At 55.6% G+C, this 18,458-nt stretch overlaps 7 protein-coding genes across 7 annotated transcripts; 3 read left to right on the top strand and 4 right to left on the bottom strand.

Annotated features, from left to right (window-relative positions):
* Nucleotides 1-118: 118 nt before the first annotated feature.
* Nucleotides 119-2,476, bottom strand: SPBR_06712 (aspartyl-tRNA synthetase; the record flags this gene model as incomplete). The annotated part of the gene is made up of 3 exons (XM_040764968.1): nt 119-1,111; nt 1,191-2,182; nt 2,266-2,476. The coding sequence occupies 3 exons, from the start codon at nt 2,474-2,476 to the stop codon at nt 119-121; spliced, it is 2,196 nt and encodes a 731-aa protein (XP_040616027.1).
* Nucleotides 2,477-4,844: 2,368 nt separating this feature from the next.
* On the top strand, nt 4,845-7,173 carry SPBR_06717 (uncharacterized protein; the record flags this gene model as incomplete). The annotated part of the gene is made up of 5 exons (XM_040764973.1): nt 4,845-4,892; nt 4,967-5,204; nt 5,320-5,513; nt 5,596-5,707; nt 5,795-7,173. 5 exons carry the CDS (start codon nt 4,845-4,847, stop codon nt 7,171-7,173), a joined length of 1,971 nt encoding a protein of 656 aa, XP_040616026.1.
* A 525-nt stretch (nt 7,174-7,698) lies between these two features.
* On the bottom strand, nt 7,699-8,832 carry SPBR_07469 (CDK-activating kinase assembly factor MAT1; the record flags this gene model as incomplete). Its single annotated transcript, XM_040765723.1, has 1 exon — nt 7,699-8,832. One exon carries the CDS (start codon nt 8,830-8,832, stop codon nt 7,699-7,701), a length of 1,134 nt encoding a protein of 377 aa, XP_040616025.1.
* Nucleotides 8,833-9,455: 623 nt separating this feature from the next.
* SPBR_07860 (nuclear movement protein nudC) lies at nt 9,456-10,092 on the top strand (the record flags this gene model as incomplete). Its single annotated transcript, XM_040766114.1, has 2 exons — nt 9,456-9,468; nt 9,539-10,092. 2 exons carry the CDS (start codon nt 9,456-9,458, stop codon nt 10,090-10,092), a joined length of 567 nt encoding a protein of 188 aa, XP_040616024.1.
* A 381-nt stretch (nt 10,093-10,473) lies between these two features.
* On the bottom strand, nt 10,474-12,627 carry SPBR_06789 (uncharacterized protein; the record flags this gene model as incomplete). The annotated part of the gene is made up of 1 exon (XM_040765045.1): nt 10,474-12,627. The coding sequence occupies one exon, from the start codon at nt 12,625-12,627 to the stop codon at nt 10,474-10,476; it is 2,154 nt and encodes a 717-aa protein (XP_040616023.1).
* Nucleotides 12,628-13,339: 712 nt separating this feature from the next.
* On the top strand, nt 13,340-14,155 carry SPBR_07751 (thioesterase superfamily; the record flags this gene model as incomplete). The annotated part of the gene is made up of 1 exon (XM_040766005.1): nt 13,340-14,155. The coding sequence occupies one exon, from the start codon at nt 13,340-13,342 to the stop codon at nt 14,153-14,155; it is 816 nt and encodes a 271-aa protein (XP_040616022.1).
* Nucleotides 14,156-14,789: 634 nt separating this feature from the next.
* SPBR_06613 (uncharacterized protein) lies at nt 14,790-17,463 on the bottom strand (the record flags this gene model as incomplete). The annotated part of the gene is made up of 2 exons (XM_040764869.1): nt 14,790-16,388; nt 16,495-17,463. 2 exons carry the CDS (start codon nt 17,461-17,463, stop codon nt 14,790-14,792), a joined length of 2,568 nt encoding a protein of 855 aa, XP_040616021.1.
* Nucleotides 17,464-18,458: the final 995 nt, after the last annotated feature.

Here is an 18,458-nt window from a genome sequence, read left to right as displayed (position 1 = left end):
GCGTTTATTGGAAAGCGCTCTAATGCCTACACTGTCTATTATTTATATATATATATATATTTGGTTTACACAATAGAACAAGGTATTTATTTTACGTCTTCATCTGCGCCTTCGCCGTCTATGTCTTTGTTTCATCGCCCTGGCTGGCCTTGGCCGACCGAAGAGCAAGGTGGTAGGTCTCCAACTGTTGAGGCGTCATCCGCCCGGGGCTCTTTACAGACTGGTCCTCGCCCTTCATGCTCTTGGGGAAGACAATCACATCACGAACAGATCCGGTCCCGCTCAGGACTGCAACCAATCGGTCAAAGCCCAGCGCAAAACCGGCGTGTGGTGGGCACCCGGCCCGCAGCGCGTCCAGCAGATGCCCGAATTGCGCCACGCCTGCGTCATCCATCTTCAAAATGTCCCGCATGACAGCCTCTTGCACTGCTGCTACGTGGATGCGCCGGCTGCCACCGCCCAGCTCAACACCGTTCACCACCAGATCGTAGTGGTCGGCCTTGGCGCGCAGCGGATCGGTTGTCAGCAGCTCAAAGTCCCGCTCAGTCAGGGGCGCCGTGAACGGGTGGTGCGTCGCCGAGAACCCAGCATGCCCGCCCTGGCCCGGGTCTGTCGTGTCGGCGTCGGTCGCCGTGAACATGGGGAAGCCGACCACCCACAAGAACCGGAACGTGTCATCAAACGGCAGCAGTTCCTCTTCGACGGCCGCGCGGTACGCCTCCAGCCGCAGCAGGCCCAGTGCCGTCGAGCCACCGCTGAAGAATGGCGCCCGCTTCCGAGCCTGTAGCAGCAGCACGTCGCCGTCTTCAAGGTCGGACAGGCTGGCCAGTTCCGGGTGCAGGTCTGTGTCGGTCAGTGCGTCAAACGCCTCGTGGCCCAGCGGTGCGAGACCGCACAGGGGCTTGCTCGAGTCGTAGACCATAACGGCCGGCATACCGTCAGGGTTCTTGCTGATCGCTGTTGGCAGCGCATCAAACAGCCGCTGCACAAACTTGCGACTTTCTGACGGACTCCCGTCCAGCCGCAACCGCCAAGCGTCAACAATAGGGTCTTCAAGTGATGTGATCATGCTTGTGAAGTTCGAAGGGAGGATGTGGTCCAGGCGGTGGATCTACAACGACAGAATGCGTCAGAAAAAATAAAAAATGTTAAACCTGGAGCCTGTCACAGGCATATCAGTGGTTCCTTACCTCGCCTGGGATCCGCAGATCGGGCTTGTCAGACCCGTACTTGGCCATGGCCTCGTCGTACGCCATCCGCAGGAAGGGCTCATCCGGAAGCACAGCATACGGACGTGTTGACGGCGTTCCTCTACCCCGCGAGAGTGCTTTGACCGGGACCGGGATGGTTTCGTTGCCGTCGCCCGTACCATTCTTCACGAGGCGGTATGTCTCGCCCAAATATGCAAACAGCTCCTTTGTGTACCGCTCCACAGCCTGCATGACGTCCTCGCCCGTCGCAAACGCCATCTCCAGGTCCAGCTGTGTAAACTCGGGCTGGCGGTCCGCGCGCAAGTCCTCGTCCCGGAAGCACCGTGCAAACTGAAAGTAGCCGCCTGCAACGCCCGACGCCATCAAGATTTGCTTAAACTGCTGCGGGCTCTGTGGTAGCGCATATGCAAAGCCACGCCGCCGCGTAGGCACAATAAACTCGCGTGCACCTTCCGGTGTCGACTTGAAGAGCACGGGCGTCTCAAATTCACGGAAGCCGGCAGATGTCAGCTGGCGCCGTGACCAACCGGCGACGTCGCTGCGGAACGCCAGTCGCCGCTGCAACGCTTCGGAGAAGCGCATCTGCAAGTGGCGCGCCGTGGCCGGGAACTGTACGCCCTTGGACACAATGATGTCGCGGGGGAACGCATTGAGCACCTGGATGCCTGCAAGGCGCACGAGCGCGTTTCGTGCCTCGGCTTGTCCGCCACTAGACACCTCTTCGACCTGGCCCGTAACAGACACGGGACTATGCGCATTGGTCGCCTTGAGTTGAAGGTGCAGCTCGTGCTCGGGACTGCCTTCCACCTCCCATGCCGAGCGCACCTGCACTGGCCGTGGTCGGCCTGGATGAACGACGTCGACGAACGCTGCCTTGGTCGAGATGTCACGACGCTTCCCAAGAAAACCATGCACCGTGACAGTGGCTCCTACACGGAGGTTATCTGCAGGCGATTCGGGTGCAAAGTGGACTGTCGTGTATATTAGTCCGCGTCCAGTCAAGCATATATGTCTATATAAGTCTAGATTGCAAAGTCAAATCAAGGTGTCTTACAGCTCTGTTTGTATTCATCCCACAGTTTGGCTTTGTCTTCAGCTGTGACTTTCGATGTTTTGGAGCTTTCTTTAGCAAGTCGTGCAGATGAAACACTGAACAGCCGGCATAAGGTCGGTCTCGGTACTGCACGGATGCCACGACAGCAGAACCGGCTTCGTGAGGCCACCAGGGTCTGTACGCCATGGCGTGAAACGGCTGTTGTGCTCATGGCCACTGTCACTGGGTGCTGGTTGTCTATGCTATAAGCACATAGCGATATAGTAATAAAAAAAGGAAATATCTAAGCAACGGCAATCTATCGCGAGTCAGGATCGCTGTCGTCGAGAACGTGTGGTTCCTGAAAACGCCGGGAGCTCAACACGGTTGATGATGATACAGTGCGATGAGATACATCAGGCTGTTGTGCACTGTAAAGAGGTCTTCCCGGACCAATAACCGCCCGCGCCGAGGACCCACATGACACTAGCGCGCCGTCAAAAAATATATATAACAAAAAAGCTCGGAAGAAGCTTTGAGGCTCTCTCTTTTCCCTTTTTTCCTTCATCCTTCCAATTCAAGTAAATGTGAGTAGCAACTTTCGATGCCACAACACCCACCGCGCCGTCCACCGTTGCTAACAACGACAGATGATGAAAGCCAGCGTGTATTCCTAGATGATGCTTTCCACCCTCCGCCGCAGGTAACTCTCCTTCTTAACAGGAGGCTCAAGTGGTTGCCTGTATGTGGAGGGACCGGAAATCGTGAAATAAGCGTTCGGCACACCGACCTTGTATTAACGGACGCGATGACGGCACTCTGACCAACACTTGAATGAAGGAGGCAACCTTTGCTGACGCTGTTTGGGGATGGACACGCAAAGGGAAGCCACAACATAAGGGAGGCCGAAATGGAGAGAGGGAGAGACAGGACGGCGAGACACAACGTCGTTTCTCATGTCACCCTGTGCCCGCTGTCTTGCTTTCTCGCGTTGCTTCCGGGTATCCTGCATGCCCTGTCATTTCTTGTCGTGCTCTTGTTGTCGGTTTCCATCTGTTTTGCTTATCTTTGCGTCACATTCTACAGGGACCCGGAACCCGCAACAGCTTCTGTCTAAAGTTGGGCAGGATTTTGCTGTTGTTGCCGCTATTACCTTTTGTCTTCTCCCTCGTCCTTTCATTGTTTATGCCTTGTTCGTCTGTCTTGCCATGTTTTGATTATTACTATCGTTTTTCATAGCCCTACTTCCCAGCTAAGCCTACCGGATAGAAAAATATATCTTGCTAAACATACTTACCTAAGTGGGAATCGACGTGCCTGGCCCCTGACCAATCAGGGGCGTATCGCCCTCGCGTGGCCGCTGGAGAATTGTATGGTAAGAATCCCCCGCTGTCCCAGTGCAATGGCTGCCCGACGTCAGCGCCTTCCATGGCACCTAATTGGCGGTTTAATACGTCGTAAAACGCAGGCCGCCGTAAACCACATTGGCCTGCAGCCGCAACACAGCGCCGTTAGCGTCTTCTCTTGCCCATTCTGGCGCATCTCCGCGTAATCCTCTTGGCTGTGCCTTCCTGTGCCTCGCTCGCCCTGTCTGTTGTTCCTTCCCATTAGAATCCCAACTTTGCAGCCTATTTATCCTGAATACTTGCACTATCGTCGGCTTCATTCAGGCCAAATATTGTATCTCACATACTTTGTACGCTTGTAGCGCCGTTTCTCTCTGGCCGCGCAGCCTCACCGCCTGCCGTTCTCACCATTCCCAAGAGCGTCTGTTCTATCTCTTTAGGCCAGTTCGCAGCCCTGCAGCAGCTAATTCCCGCCGCCGCCGAGCATTCCACCTCTCTCCACCCAGCCTCTTGCTTTTCGCTCTCCTTTCCTCATCGGTTTCCCATTGACTTGATTCCACCCCCTTTCCTGGTTGTTCTGTCCCGGTATCGTTATTTATTCCCCCTCTGCCATGGCGTTGGTACCAATTGTCGCAACAGTCGCCTAAACACCCAGCTACGTCGTCCCTGTCCCAGTCCTATTTCCCTCGTCTGCCGCGAAACGAGTACACAAAGAAAGCCCGCCCGTCGAACTCGTTGAATCCCTTAACGCCCCTCGATCTCCTCTTAAAACCTGCGGCTCCTAGCTACTCGCGCACGTCCTCTGTCTCTCCCCTCGCCCCCAACCGACCTCCTGGCGGCCTGTCCGCCTACGCCGTGCTCAAACGGTTCAGCCTACATACGACGTAATTACACCGCGGTCTTTTCTTTACTCGCCCTTGATCGCCCCGCCCTTGGTAGCCCTTGACAGCTGTCTGACAGTTTTCGACCGAGAGCGGCTTATGCGCCTGCGGCATCCCCGTGTCGTGCCCTGCCCTATTCCTATATCTGCGGCCCTGGTTGTCGATCATCGATTTTTACCTCGCGGGTTTCTGGCAACCCTCCAGTTTTCGGCCTCAAGACGTAACCGGGTCGTTGGATTCTAGCCTGTTCGTGCATCGGTTTTCTTCATAGCGTCACAGACTTTATAGTACCCTCTGCGCCCGCGCCCCCTCTGCGCCCGCGCCACCAGAACACCCGCCCTAAGTCGGCAGCTGTTGCAGCTCCCCGACCACCATGGCGAGCTCCTTTGAGAAGTCCGTCAAGGGCGCGACCAAGGTCAAGGTATGTATGCAGTCTTTTGACGCTGTCCGTCTTGCCTTCGTTCTCTGCTGACCGCCCTATTTCTCCACCTCCAGCTTGCGCCGCCGAAAACAAAGTACATCGAGCACATCCTCATCGCCACACATGCAGACGAAGCCGGCGTCGGCGAGGTCTTCCGCGCCCTGCAGTACCGCCTCCACGACTCCACATGGACGACCGTTTTCAAGAGTTTGATTACCGTCCACCTCATGATCCGCGAGGGCGCCCACGACGCCACGCTTTCCTATCTCGCCAAGCACCGGAATATTTTGGCCCCAATTTCGATTAATGATGGTACGTGGCAAGACAGGAAGGATACATGGCGTCCAGATGTACCGTGCTTTGTTTGTGACGAAAGAGTGAATGTTGGATGGCGGGCTTGGAGTATATTGCTAACTCTCCTCTACAGCACAGACACAAGGCCGGAACATCAGGCACTACGCAACCTACCTGAACGAACGAGCACGAGCGTACCGAGACACAAATTGTGACTGGGTGCGAGTTAAAGAGACACGCCTGGAGAAGCTCACGGTGGACAAGGGCTTGTTGCGTGAGACCGAGGCTGTGCAGAACCAGCTCACGGCCCTTTTGAAATGCAGCGATGTGAGTCTTTTCGTGCACGTCGTGGTGGAACCATCCGAGTCGGGTAGATTGTGTTCTGAGTGCTAACAACTTGGGCAACCAGATTATCGACGGCGACCAGCTAAACGAGATCACCATCTTTGTCTTCCGCCTTTTGGTCCGGGACCTGTTGGCCCTGTTCCAGGTTCTCAACCAGGCCATGATCAATATCTTGGGTAAGCCACATAGCACGAGACGCAAGCAGGACCACGCAGCATCAGTGACATGGGTAGCATAGTCGGTACTGACACACCCATGTACAGGCCACTTCTTTGAGATGTCCAAGGTCGACGCCGACCGGGCAATGCAGGTGTACCAAACCTTTACGCGGCAAACCGACCACGTTGTGCAGTTCCTCAGCATCGCCCGCCAACATGAGCACCAGACCCGGGTTGAGGTGCCCAAGCTCAAGCATGCGCCCGTCAACCTGGGCCGCCAGCTAGAGGAGTACCTCAGCGACCCCGACTTTGAGGTCCACCGCAGACAGTACCTAGCCGAGCTCGATGCGAAGAAGTCCAAGGGCAGCTCAAGCGGCTCAACATCCAAGCCGCTGGGCGGCGACAAGAGCAGCTCCACAAACCGCAGCAACACAACAGCGGCCAAGCCGTCGTCCTCAACAGCAACGAAGTCGGCGGAGACCACAAACGGTTCCAGTAACAACAATCTCATCGACTTTTTCGATACCCTTGAGCAGCAAGTCCCAGCGCAAGCACAGCCTGCACCACAGCAACAACAGCCGCAGCAAACGGTGCAAACCGGCATGACGCCATGGGGCCACGTGGCGAACAATGGCGTCTTCCCTGACCAGCAACAGCAGCACGTCGGCATGTTCCAGCAGCAACCAAACGGCTTCGGTGCACAGCCGACTGGCTTCCAGTCTACCAACCCGTTCCAAATGCAGTCTACTGGTGCAGCTTTCAACCTGCCGCAACAGCAGGCCCCGCAGCAAATGCAGCCTGCTTTCACAGGCATGGGTTTCGGTGGGTTTACGCCACAGCAACAGCAGCAACCACAGCAGCAGGGTTTCCAGCCTACGGCTCTCGGATCGATTCCACAGAACTCAACGGCGTCATTCCAGCAGCAGCAACAGCCAGCAACCCCTTCGACCCTGGAATCACAGCACGTCGGCAGGGTGGCCGGCCAGCAAGCCACGAACCCGTTCAGACAATCCATGATGCCCACGGGTGGTGTACAAAACATGGGCTCCGCCTTCAGCAACGGCAGCACCCCGAGCCCACTTGTCGCCCAACAAACATCGACGAACCCCTTCGCCCGCAACTCGCCACAAACGGCACTGCCGTTCGGAACGCCAAACTCAGCTACCGGGACCGGCTCTCCAGCCGCGCTGGTACCGATGAAGACGGGCACAAACCCGTTCGCCAAAGACTATGGCTTGCCTCAGCAGGAACAGCACCTGCGGCCACACACAGCAGGCGGTGTCAGCAACAATACACCTTCGATGGGCGCTGCCCCGCTCATGCCACAGCAGACAGGCAGCACAAACCCCTTCCGGCAGTCTACCTTTATCAACCAGAACACAGGCATGGGCTGGCAGCACAACCAGAACACAGGTGGCCTGCTAGTCCAGCTCGAGACGGTGCCTGTCTTCCCACGCCCAGGACAGCAGAACCAATGGCAATAGGTAGTTCGGCTGTTGTAGACGGGCGGCATTCCCTTTCCCCCTCCTTTTGTTTGGCCATCTAATTGCCACCCGCTTTTTATTATCTCTCTTTGCTAGCTGTTGGCTGTCCACCCACTGTTGACTGTTGATTCAGCGAGGCGTTTATATTCCAGGGTTTTATCATTTTTACCAAACTCATTTTATTTCATTTTATTTCGCATCTTTAGTTCACCCGAGCTGTTTTCTATTCCATTCTCCATCTATGCTGTTCCACGCCTTATGCGCTTTTTCTAACTTCCTCTATTCAAATACATATTGAGAATTTAGTTTTCATTTGATAAGCAAAGATGCCTACTGAAGTGTATAATCACGCCCGCTTTATTGTGAAAACTCTCAGCAAATAGTCCTCCTTTTATAATTATGATACAAGTGGCCCTTGACACAATTTCATAGGTCCACTGTTTTTATCCAAAACGCCGACTGCGATGCATATACAATAAAAGATCAAATCGAACAAATAGAGACAGAAATAAGCCACTCGCTACCTCAGTAGGAGTCGACCTCCATCTTGATGGGTATATTGGATGGGTCCCCAGCTGCCAATGATGCACCGTACGTTGCCACGCCCACGGCAGACGACCCTTCGCGGCCCGTCTCTTTTTCGTCGTCGACAAAGACGGCCAGACCGGAGAACGCCTCGAACAGCGCCCGCGCGCAGTACTCGTGCACATCATAGCCGCCCACCACATGACTGTTGTGCTCGCGCGCGCCTTGCAACCAAGTGTTGCGATACTCACCGGGCTGCACACGGAAGCGCGAGGGAGCCGGGTCCAAGCCCTCGTAAGGATCGTAGGGCCCGTCGGCTGCTGCCGCTGCTGCCGCCGCAATCTTGCGCTTGTCCTTGAGACCACGGATCGTGAGTCCCGGTGCATTGGAGGCGTTGTCCCGGTTGAGCAAGGCCTGCTCCTCGGCATTGAGGAGCCCCTCACGTTGGTGCTGGCCGCGGCGACGGAGCATGATACGCCCAGCTGCCACGCCGCCGTCGTCGTCAGGTGCCTTGCTGAGACTGTCGAGATCGGCCTCGTGGGCGCGCACCTTGGCCCGACGCTCCTCTTCGTCTTGGCGCAGGGCTTCCAACCGGCGAGTGCGTGCTGCCTCCTTCTCCGTGGCCATGCGCGCCTTTGTGAGCTCGTCGGCGCGCTCACCGCGGCGGCGGTTCCGGTCAATCTCGGCCCGGTGCTCGGCCTCCCACCGCGACAGCTCGGCCTCGGCAGCGCGACGCGCCGGCACAACCGTGCCGACGAGGTCCATGGTCAGGGACTCGACCTTTTCCAGGTATTCGTTGTAGTCGTCGAGGCTCTCAAAGTCGTCCTGGCTTTGGTTAAAGACTGCCGCGACTCGTCGGCGCAGGTCGACTTCCCGCTCAACAACAAGGTCGTCAAAGAACGGTTTCCGAAAGTCCTTGCGACGCAGAGTTTTGTGGCAGCCGGCGTAGGGGCACTGGTTGGGGCCGGCAAAGAGGCGGTTGACGCAGTTGGAGCACATGGGGTGGTAGCACTCGGGGTTGATAAGGAACACCATGTCTTTGTTCAGGTAGCGGATGGTCTTGCAGACGGGGCAGATGTCGTCGACAGACCCGTTCGTGGTGCCGCCAGTGGCAGCTGGGTCGACGACATCCATACTTCCTGAAGAGTATGCCACTGTTGCGGTCACTGGAACTCTTTGTAGAGGATTGTTTCGGAGGAGTTGGCCGATGGAAGAGGAAGACGTTAATCGACTATGCAGCTCGTGGCCGGTCAATCGAGAGTCGGCAACCGCTTGTACGTTCTCACGGCATTGGGTTAGAGCACACTCGACTTGATGTTATATGTGCTGCGCTCGTTTTTAGAGGATTCAAAGGACGCAGAAGGTCGAGCTACCGCCCTCGGACGTGATCGTGGTCGGCGACAGGTAGAAGCTGAAGTGGGAGTGAAGAAAGAATTCAGGCCTGGGAGCTTCTGAAGCTACATATACCAAGATTAGTCAGATTTTGGCAAGGCTGGACCTTTGTTCACAACTCAGTGCAAAGGGCAGCCGTGATTGGCTAGCGCCATGACTGATGGCGGGGGGAAGGCCCTAGAATCTCAATTGTAGGCGTTCGGCAGGGGCGCTTGGTGCACTAGGGCGGGGCGGGCAGGTGCATTTCGTCAGCCTTTCGACCTCCTTGGTCCCAATGTCAAAAGTCGCCCTGCTTTCTGACCTCCTGGTTTCACTCACGCGACTCTTTCTCTCGCCCACCGCACATACCTGGGAGATAACACACCATGGCTGACAATGGTACGTGCTTTATTTTTTCTGTCAACCCACTACGTCCCAACGGTCAACACGTACTAACGGGCACCAACAGAACCCACGCCCGCCGAGGAGGCAGCCGCCCGCGCCAAGGAGCAGCAGGAGCAGGATGCGCTGCCGTACAAGTGGACTCAGACCATTGGCGACCTGGATCTGACCGTGTCGATCCCAGGCAACCTCAAGGCACGCGATCTTGTTGTGGACATTAAGAAGACGGCGCTGTCGGTGGCCATCAAGGGACAGGAGCCGTTCGTCAAGGGCGATCTCTTCCAGGCGGTGCGGCTGGACGAGTCGACGTGGACGCTGTCGGCGAACTCGGACGGCACCAAGACGATCGAGGTGCACCTGGACAAGGTCAACAAGATGGAGTGGTGGCCGCACGTGGTGACAACGGCGCCCAAGATCGACGTGACGCGCATCCAGCCCGAGACGTCCAAGCTGTCGGACCTGGACGGGGCCACGCGCGGCATGGTGGAGAAGATGATGTTTGACCAGCAACAGAAGGAGAAGGGCCTGCCGACGTCAGATGAGCAGAAAAAACTTGACATTCTAAAGAAGTTCCAGGCGCAGCACCCAGAGATGGACTTTTCCAACGCCAAGATCAGCTAAGCAGTCAGAAGCGGATGCGGGGATACGTCAAAAAGACGTAAAATTTGCTAAGACTATGATATTGAATGAAGAAAAATAGCCATTTGAATTGCCGTAAGTTGGTAACGTCTGTGGAATATGATGCATAGTCTCACAATTCACAAAATATGAGGAATGCCTTGTTCTATGGAATGCCAAAAAAGTGTGCGAGACCGTTCCTACGGGTGTATGATGTGTTGCAAAAAAAAAAAAAAAAAAAAAAAAGAAGAAAAAGAAAAAGAAAAAGCCTCCAGAAATGCAAACATGCTTACATGTTACCCGGAACATGTTCCAACATATCCATCAACGCCATATCCTAGCCAGTAATGCGCCAAAAGAGCCTGGAAATTATACACAAATATTTTAAGACATAAACTGCTTGCCAAGTTTCGCAGCTTTGAACTTGCTGATGCGCGGACCGCCGTCATCTAATCCCACAGGCACGACGGCCGACTCGCTCGCCTGTAGAAACCCGCCCTGTTGCTGGATGAACCGATTGCGTGTCTTGTGGTATTCCGTAGCCGCCTCCTGCATCAGGATACCAGCATCCAGCTCGTGGGGCTCTCTGGGCTGCGTCACCGCCGTTCGCTCAATGACTTCGTCGACATGCGTCCTGCCTTCTGGGCCGTCCGGTGCGACTGTGCGGTCCTCGTCGAGGAACCGGACAGGAGCTTGGTGGGGGCCTTTTGGGAGACCGCCGTTAGCAGCGGCCGTGCCATCGACATCGCCACCCACACGGGCCTGTTTGAACCGGGAAACGCGCTTCGGTTTCTGCGTGGCATCACGTGCCGGCGGCGGCTGGGGAATTGTGCTGCTGGTGCCATTTTGTTTGCTCCCACGTTCTACGATGACCTCACTCATCGGGTCGACCACAGGCTGCGCATGCGCCTTGGCCTTGGCCTTGGCAACCACAGAGGCAGAGGCAGAGGCTAGGGATGCAGCCGGTGGTACGGTCTCCAATGGCGCAATGTCCACAGAACTGGCAAACGACACCTTCTTTGCATCGTTACCTGTGGCCTTGACCTTGGTGCGGAAATTCTCTGTCGGTTCTTTCAACACCGATGTTAGACTTGCAGGCGACTTGGGCGATTGCACGTCACCATTTGCATTTGCCGGGGCGCCGTTGGATGCATTGCCTACAGCCACCGCCGCAGCCTCAGCGAGGCCCGAAACACGAATCCGGCCCAGGCTCTCCGCAACGTCGTCCGTCGTTGCAGCAGCGGCACCTTCGGCCCCAGAAGCCGCTGACGGGGCCAAGGTGGATGAATGCTGCAGCGGAGCCACACCCAGCTTCCGCTCCAACTCCCGCATTCGCTCGCGGTATGTCTCGTCGATGACGCTGTACTTGGACCGACCGTGTTCATCCTCCGCGTCATCATCATCTTCGTCGTCATATTCTTCGTCGTAGAAGTCATCGTATCCCTCGTCGTCGTCAGACGTGCCCTCTTCTAGGTCGAGCTGTGCGACAATCGGTCCAATCTCGGATATACTGTACTCGAGCATCTCCCGGCGGAGGGCCGCCTCATCCGCCGGCTCGTCATCGGGTACAACCGACGTCGAGGCGTCAACAACAGACTCCTGGTCCTTTGCACTGCGCATAATGTTTTCCAGCCGTTGCGCCGCAAAGGAAGTAGGCTGTGGGAAGGAAGAGTAGGAATCGCCGGCCTTTGCATCCTCAGAGAAAGACACGGTTTTGCGAGCCGACGACGTGTTTGGTCCAAGTTTCGATGCTTGGGGCTTCTCTTTCGTCACGTCTTTCGTCTGCTGTAAAACCTCCGAGTCTTTTCGGTCAGCAGTGGTGTCTGTTGTCTTCTTCTTGGCCGCAGTGGGGCCACCAGGTGGAATTTCATCGATGCCGGCCTTCTTCAGCGCCTCCATCACCCGCTCTTGTGTGTCCGATGGCGTGTGTAGCTGCACGTCGGTCACGTTTCCATCCTCGTCCAGTTGCTCGACAATGTCCGTGACGGGGCCATCAAGGTCACCTCCATCGCCATGACCACCACCATCTTGTGCGTCCCGTTCGGTCTTGTCTTCGTCATCCAGCATCTCCGTCAGCCCGCCGAGCTGCAATGCCGACAGCTGCTTCACCACCACCTCCACCTTCTTTTCCAGGGTTTCTGTGTTTTGGTGCACATAGTCGAGTCGCCGGCCGATGGCGCTGGCAATATGGTCGGTGCTTCGAGTAATCGTCTGCCCCTGGCGGGCACCAAACAGGTCGCACACGGTCTGGTGGTCGACCAGCTGGCCGTCAAAGTCGCGGCGGATGCGCACGAGGGCAGCCTGCTGCGCTTGCTGTGTCGCCTTGTCGTCGCCGGCGACCTTTGCCCGGGCTTGGTTAACCTCGTCGGCGAGGGCCTCGTATTCGGCGCCGAGCAGGCGCCAGTGGTCAAGTGCCTTGCTCAACTTATTCATCTGTGTATCGAGTTGCGCCGCGCGGTCTTGGAGATTGGCAAGCAGGTCGTGCATCTGCGATAACGCCGAAGCCTGTGGCAACGGCGGTTGCGTTTGTTGTGACATTATGGTAGTGATATGAAGGAAAAAGGAAGAAAGGGGGAAAAGAAAAAAAAAAAAAAGGGGGGGGGGAAGGAGAAGAGGAAGACAAAATAGGCAGGTGAGGTTCAGTCGCGCAGCATTCATGAAGTCACTAAGCAAAGAGGCGACAAAGTGAGAAAGAGCACCCTGACAGAATCAGCAACTGTCGTCCCCCGCCCAAAAAAAAAGGTGGTCCGATAAGAGATAACAATCACGTGTGCGCGTATGCTCTAATTGCGTTCGCAAGACCACTCTACATTGTAAACTGCACGTGGAGAACGCCGGAGAGTGACAGACAGCGGTCGAGTAAACCTCGGTTTACGAAGAGTGGAGTCCTGCACGGAACCTGAGCCATGATCTCCGATCGCCGTCGCCAAGCGATGCCTCCGTTTCCAATTGCTTCGTTCACTCAGGGTTATTTACTCTTGCGTCGCGCATGTGAGAACGAACTGCGTAAAATTGGGCCAAAGAGGGTATTCCAGCTGCTCGCTTACACACACAGCTGTCGAACAGAAACCCTGGCGACTGACGCCATTTCAACTGCATGCGACGGCCTTCTTGCTCACTGCTGTGCCAACATCCTCCTTGACAGCCTGTCGGCCTCATAACACACTCGTCTTTCCAATAGTCCTCCTACGCCTCCTCCTACTGCCAGTCCTCCCGTTCCTCTTCTCTCTCTCCCTCACATCTTTTCACAATGTCCCAAAAAACACCATCGTCAACTGCATCGGACTCCAACACGCCTGGCGATATCTATGAGCTCCAGGGCCGCCCCGACGCCATCGCCGAGGCCGAATACTTCCTGAGTGTCCCGTGGTGCCGTGCCCACCTCAAGCCTGCCGAAGGCCGCCCAAAAGGAAGTGCTGCGACCAAGGAGATCCGTATCGTGCAGCCAGGCTCACGTCGCCGTGTCAAGCCTGCCCTCAACGCCGACGGCTCCTTTACAAGCAGCACCAAGACAATTGACAATGCCTTTTCCACAACATTACACACACGTGACACGATTGGCGCCTTTATCATCTTTTATGAAGAGCCATCCATACCGGCGTCGGCTGGCGTCAGCCCCGGGTACCGGCCGCCCATTCTCGAGCTCAAAGCCCTGATGAGCATTGGCCCAGGTATCAACGGCCACATTGGCGTGGCGCACGGCGGCATCGTGGCCACCATCCTTGACGAGGTGCTAGGCCTACTGATGCCGCTGAACCTGGCGCGCGACAGACACAATAAGCGCATCGGCGCCACGGCGCCGCCACTGCCCGCATCGACCGACCCCAACGGCCCCGAAGCAGCCGCCGTGTCGTCAGCTACCGTCACCAGTGGCTTCGTCACAGGCTATCTAAACATCACGTACTCGCGTCCTGTCCGCACTCCGGCGGACATTTTAGTGACGGCGCGGTTCGTCCGCAAGGAAGGGACACGCAAGTACTTTCTCGAGGGCTCCATATGGGACGGCAAGTCTCAGTTGCTGGCCAAGGCGGACCTTTTGTTCATTGCACTGAAGGAAAGACTATAACAGGTATAATTCGGGCTTGGGCTGCGCAGACCTCATTGCACCAAAATACGGAGTAGAATTAGAAGGGCGTTATGAGTGGAGGACACCTCTCTAGCCGCGCCTACCATGTCATGACATCTGGTAGAACATTAGCATATTCTGAGAACTGCACGATATACATAGATATCCAATTTCATACTCATTGGTAACGCTATCATAATTCTTGTAAATCCAAAAGGCCGCCTCTGAGGCCGCTTTGCGCGAGCCTGTACCACCCCTGCTATGTTTGATTACTTTAGAGAATAAGAAATGGCAAGTGAAGTAGACACGGATATAAAGAGTCAGTGCATGGTAATGACAGGAAAGGGAACAAATGAAATACATGTAAACAAGGTATCAAAACATTGCAGGGGAATAAAGGAGCGAAATAGGTTAAAACCAAAGACACGCTATGCTGTCGTATATACCAAAATAGAAAAAGGGAGAAAAATAGGGAGGGGGGGATATGAAAGGAGCGGCTGTGGGAATCATGTGTTGGTGATAGTAGATGCGATGAGGGGTATCTTCTTGGCTTTTTGTTTACGCTTGCATATCTTCCAAAAGTTATGTTGCGGATGCACTGCCATGTAGTTGTGGAGGCAAAGCCGCGGTGTAATCACTTGATCCGCTTTCCATCCAGGAACTTGGGGCTCTTGGTGTCGTAGTACAAGTTGCGCTCTTGCGTCTGTCTGCGCTGGTCAAAAGTGACGCGTTCATCTTCATCAAGTGTGAAGGCCTTTTTCAGCCAACCAAAGGCACTGCGCTTCTTCTTCAATACCGGCTGGCCCTTGGAGTCCTGCGTCATCGTCGTCACGCTACTAAGCATGCTCATACCCATCGAAGATGGAGCATTGCGTAGGTGGTAGGGCCGCGACGGGACCTGGCCGGCCGTGTGCGGGCGCTGTTGCAAAGGCGAGTGCGGACTTGCCTGAACAGGGCGGAAATACTGCTGATCTGAGTGAGGCGAGGGAATAACGTTCGGGATGGCGGGCGGTGAGTAGTCGTGGCCTGCACCGCCTACATTAGTTGGCGTCGCGTCGGTGACCTGCACGCTGGCCGTGCGTTCCATGTCGGAGCTGTAGGCCGAATCTGGGCCCGTAAACGTGCTGTAATTTTGATAGGTCCGCGGTGATGCAAAGACAGGGCGGTGCAGCTGTGGTGCGTTGGGCGGTGGCACCAAAATAGCGTCCGGTGGAGTCGTACGAAGAGACACGCGTTCACGGATGGACGTCTTTTTCTTAGGGATGCCTTTGTTGAACTCCGCGTCAATGGTCCTGTCGGAGGAAACCGAATCCGCAGGCGAAATAACGCTTGAGGACTGCCTCGACAATGTGGAGTGATTATCGCCGTGCGATCCGCTGGACAATGGCGCTGTGGTACTTCTGTAGCTCAGGCGCTCTTCAACAGGGGGGATGAACAGCCGCGGCGACGGCACCTCAGCACGAGAGCGTGGTTGTGACAGTGTGAGATCCGGGCTGGAGATGTTTCGACCACTCTCGGGAACACTGGGTGAGGGCAGCGGAGACGCTGTCGGCGTATAGATCTTAGGTTGCAAGATATAGAGGGGTTCGTCGTCTATTGTCTCCTTCTGCGGCGAGAGAGATCCGGTTGGGCTACCAACAGCTCCTTCTAATGCTGCAGTTTCGTCCCTGTCTTGGTCGACTGTGACGCGCAGCGGGATTGGCATAAGATCGTGTTCGGAAGACGATGTGGCTGGAGCATCCTTGACGACAGTCGAATTTGATTTGATCGTCACAGCATCAGCATCTTGGCTGTTCGATTCTGCCGCAGGCTCATCTGACCTGCTTGTTGCTTGTTGTGTCTCGACGGGAACCTCAATGGGATTTTGAACCGTGGATTTTCCGGAGCCTAGTAGTTGTTCGCTTGACACATCTGCTGGCGGTGTATACTGAAACGAAGGGACCAGCGTGGCAGCAGCAGTGGCGTTGTTGCTGTTGCTGTTGTTGTTGTTGTTGTTGTTGTTGCTGCTGCTGACTGTGCCTAGTTCCAGAAAGTTGGGTGCCATTATATCACCGAGCGCACTGAACCGAAGAGAGAGGCGAGGCGGCATTGGGGTCACATTAATACCAGGAGACAAAGGTGGCGTCGCTTCGTAGGACACCCTAAATGATGTATCCTGTGACTCTTGAGACTCTTGCGACTCTTGTGATACACGACTGGTGAGCTCTGGTAGCGTGTACGGCTTGACGCTGAACTGTGACGAAAATTCAGTTAGTATGGGAAGTCAATAAATACAAATTGGAAATTGTCTCAAAATGCAATAAAAAAATCTCATGAGACAGGGCAGGGTGGCAACATACTCGTGTTCGGCGGCTGACTTCACCGGCGCACCGATCCATCTCAGTCACCATATCGGCCAGCTTGGAAATCAAAAGATCCAACGTATTGGTTTTCTCCTCCAGGTCGGCAAACGCATTCAGCCAGCCCTCGGCGTTTCCGCGCATGGCCTCAAAAATCTCGACCACCTCGGCTGGCCGCTCGTGACGCCATGAACCATTTTCTTCCTTGGTCAAGTAGGCGGTAAACTCTTTTGTGGACCGTAGGCCTTCCGAGACATCCTGGATCGTCTGCACCAGGGCGGTCGTCGTCCGCGACAAGATGTGCTCAATGCGGACGTTGCCCTCGACAATACGAAGACGAAACTCGCGGTCCTCTAGCATTTCCTCAAACGCAGGCAGATTTCCTAGTGGCAGCTTGAGGTAGTCGAGGCGGGTGTTGAGATCCTGCGTCGCCAATTTCAGGTCCTCCATGGCGGTCTTCAGAAAGTCGTCCACCTCGTCGATGTGGCCCTGCAAGATTGCGACGACCTGGGCATCGCTGTTGGCCATGCCCTTGAGCAACAGGTACACACCAAATGCAATTTGGGCCAAAAGCTTGCGCAGCTCGTGGCAGTTCTGGGCCGGGCGCATGCGCCACAAGGCGGCGGGAGGACCTTCGGTCTTGTCCTGATCGAGAAGGCGATCGCGGCGAATCTGTGGCGTGTCGACCCGCAGTTTTGGCTTCATAGAGAGAGTGCCGGATGAGACTTCGGCAAGTGATTCGGCAAACGCTTCCTGCATGGTCGGGATCGGGTGTCGTGGGATCGGGGGTTTCTTTGGCCGTCTGCGGGGCGTAGCTTCTGCCGGATTTTGGGTTTGGTCAGGTACAGGCGACGCAGCAGATGCCGAACGCGCGGACTGAGGTTGAAGGGAAGACAAGCGCACAGCAAGCTGGGCATTTTGGCCGTTCTGGCGCAAGGATGCCGCTGCCTCGGTTGCTGTGGACGTCATCGTGTCGAGTCTCAATCCGCTCAGCGACAAGTGAACAGAACAGGGCCGATTTGGCCGGTCGGCTACACCGACAAAAACAGCGTACAACCAATGCCGTGGTATTAAGTTTCCACCCAATGGCCAGCCACTTGTGGTCTGCGCTAGCTTGCAGACAAAACGCAAGATCAGTGCAACCGACGGAAGTCGGATGCCACAGCTGATATGTCAGTAAACAGGGGGAGGAGCCCAGCTGATTGGGCCGTGTAGAACGTGGTCAGAACCAAGTCGTATAAATGTGCAGAGTAGCACGACGTGCAAACCAACGTCCAGTCAACACAGTGGCAGGCACTCCGGCCCTAACGCTGAGGCTGGTTTAACGTGCAGGAGACGTTGACCAAGGCCACGTAGTAAGAAGTGTCAAGTTGTCAGGAGCTGTGTGCCAAAGGCATGGCGGAAGTGCAATCCAGATTGGGATAGAAAACCCAGGTCCGGATTCGTCGAGAGCGAGCGAGGTGACAAAGGTAACAGGAGGGCGAGAGTCTATATCGACGAAGCCAGTCACAAAAACGGCCCGAGGAAATGGCCAGGGCAAAAGCACTGGTATGAGATCGTAGTTGACAAGTATGATAGCGATGATAGCTAGATCGGCAAGCAGTCGGATTCGACGTGGGATGCAACAGCCGAGTTCGACAAAGTTATTCCTTGCTAGGAGTGAGCAAGAACGGTGTAATTGTATCCAATAAGACCGAAGCCGTGTTCAGACGGAGCCGTCGAGTTGCGAACACGCGTTGTTGGTTGGTTGCGAGGGAGGAGAGGAGGCGAACTGCAAAGGGAGGGCAAGCTAGGCAACGTACGTCCAGGTGGGAGAACAAAGGAACGAAATCGAGCCGTAGACGCTCTGTTGAGACGGCCTTGCTATGGAGCCGAGCCGGACAGCAAGGGATATGAGACGAAGGGGGTCGAGGCGAAGGTAAGAGAGATAAAGGATAAACAACGTCAGCAGAGAAGTAGATAGG

This window comes from Sporothrix brasiliensis, assembly GCF_000820605.1.
Source record: "Sporothrix brasiliensis 5110 chromosome Unknown Cont20, whole genome shotgun sequence".
Lineage (NCBI taxonomy): Eukaryota > Fungi > Ascomycota > Sordariomycetes > Ophiostomatales > Ophiostomataceae > Sporothrix > Sporothrix brasiliensis.
The sequence above is the reverse complement of the archived record's forward strand: the minus strand, read 5'-3'. Positions and strand labels throughout refer to the sequence as shown.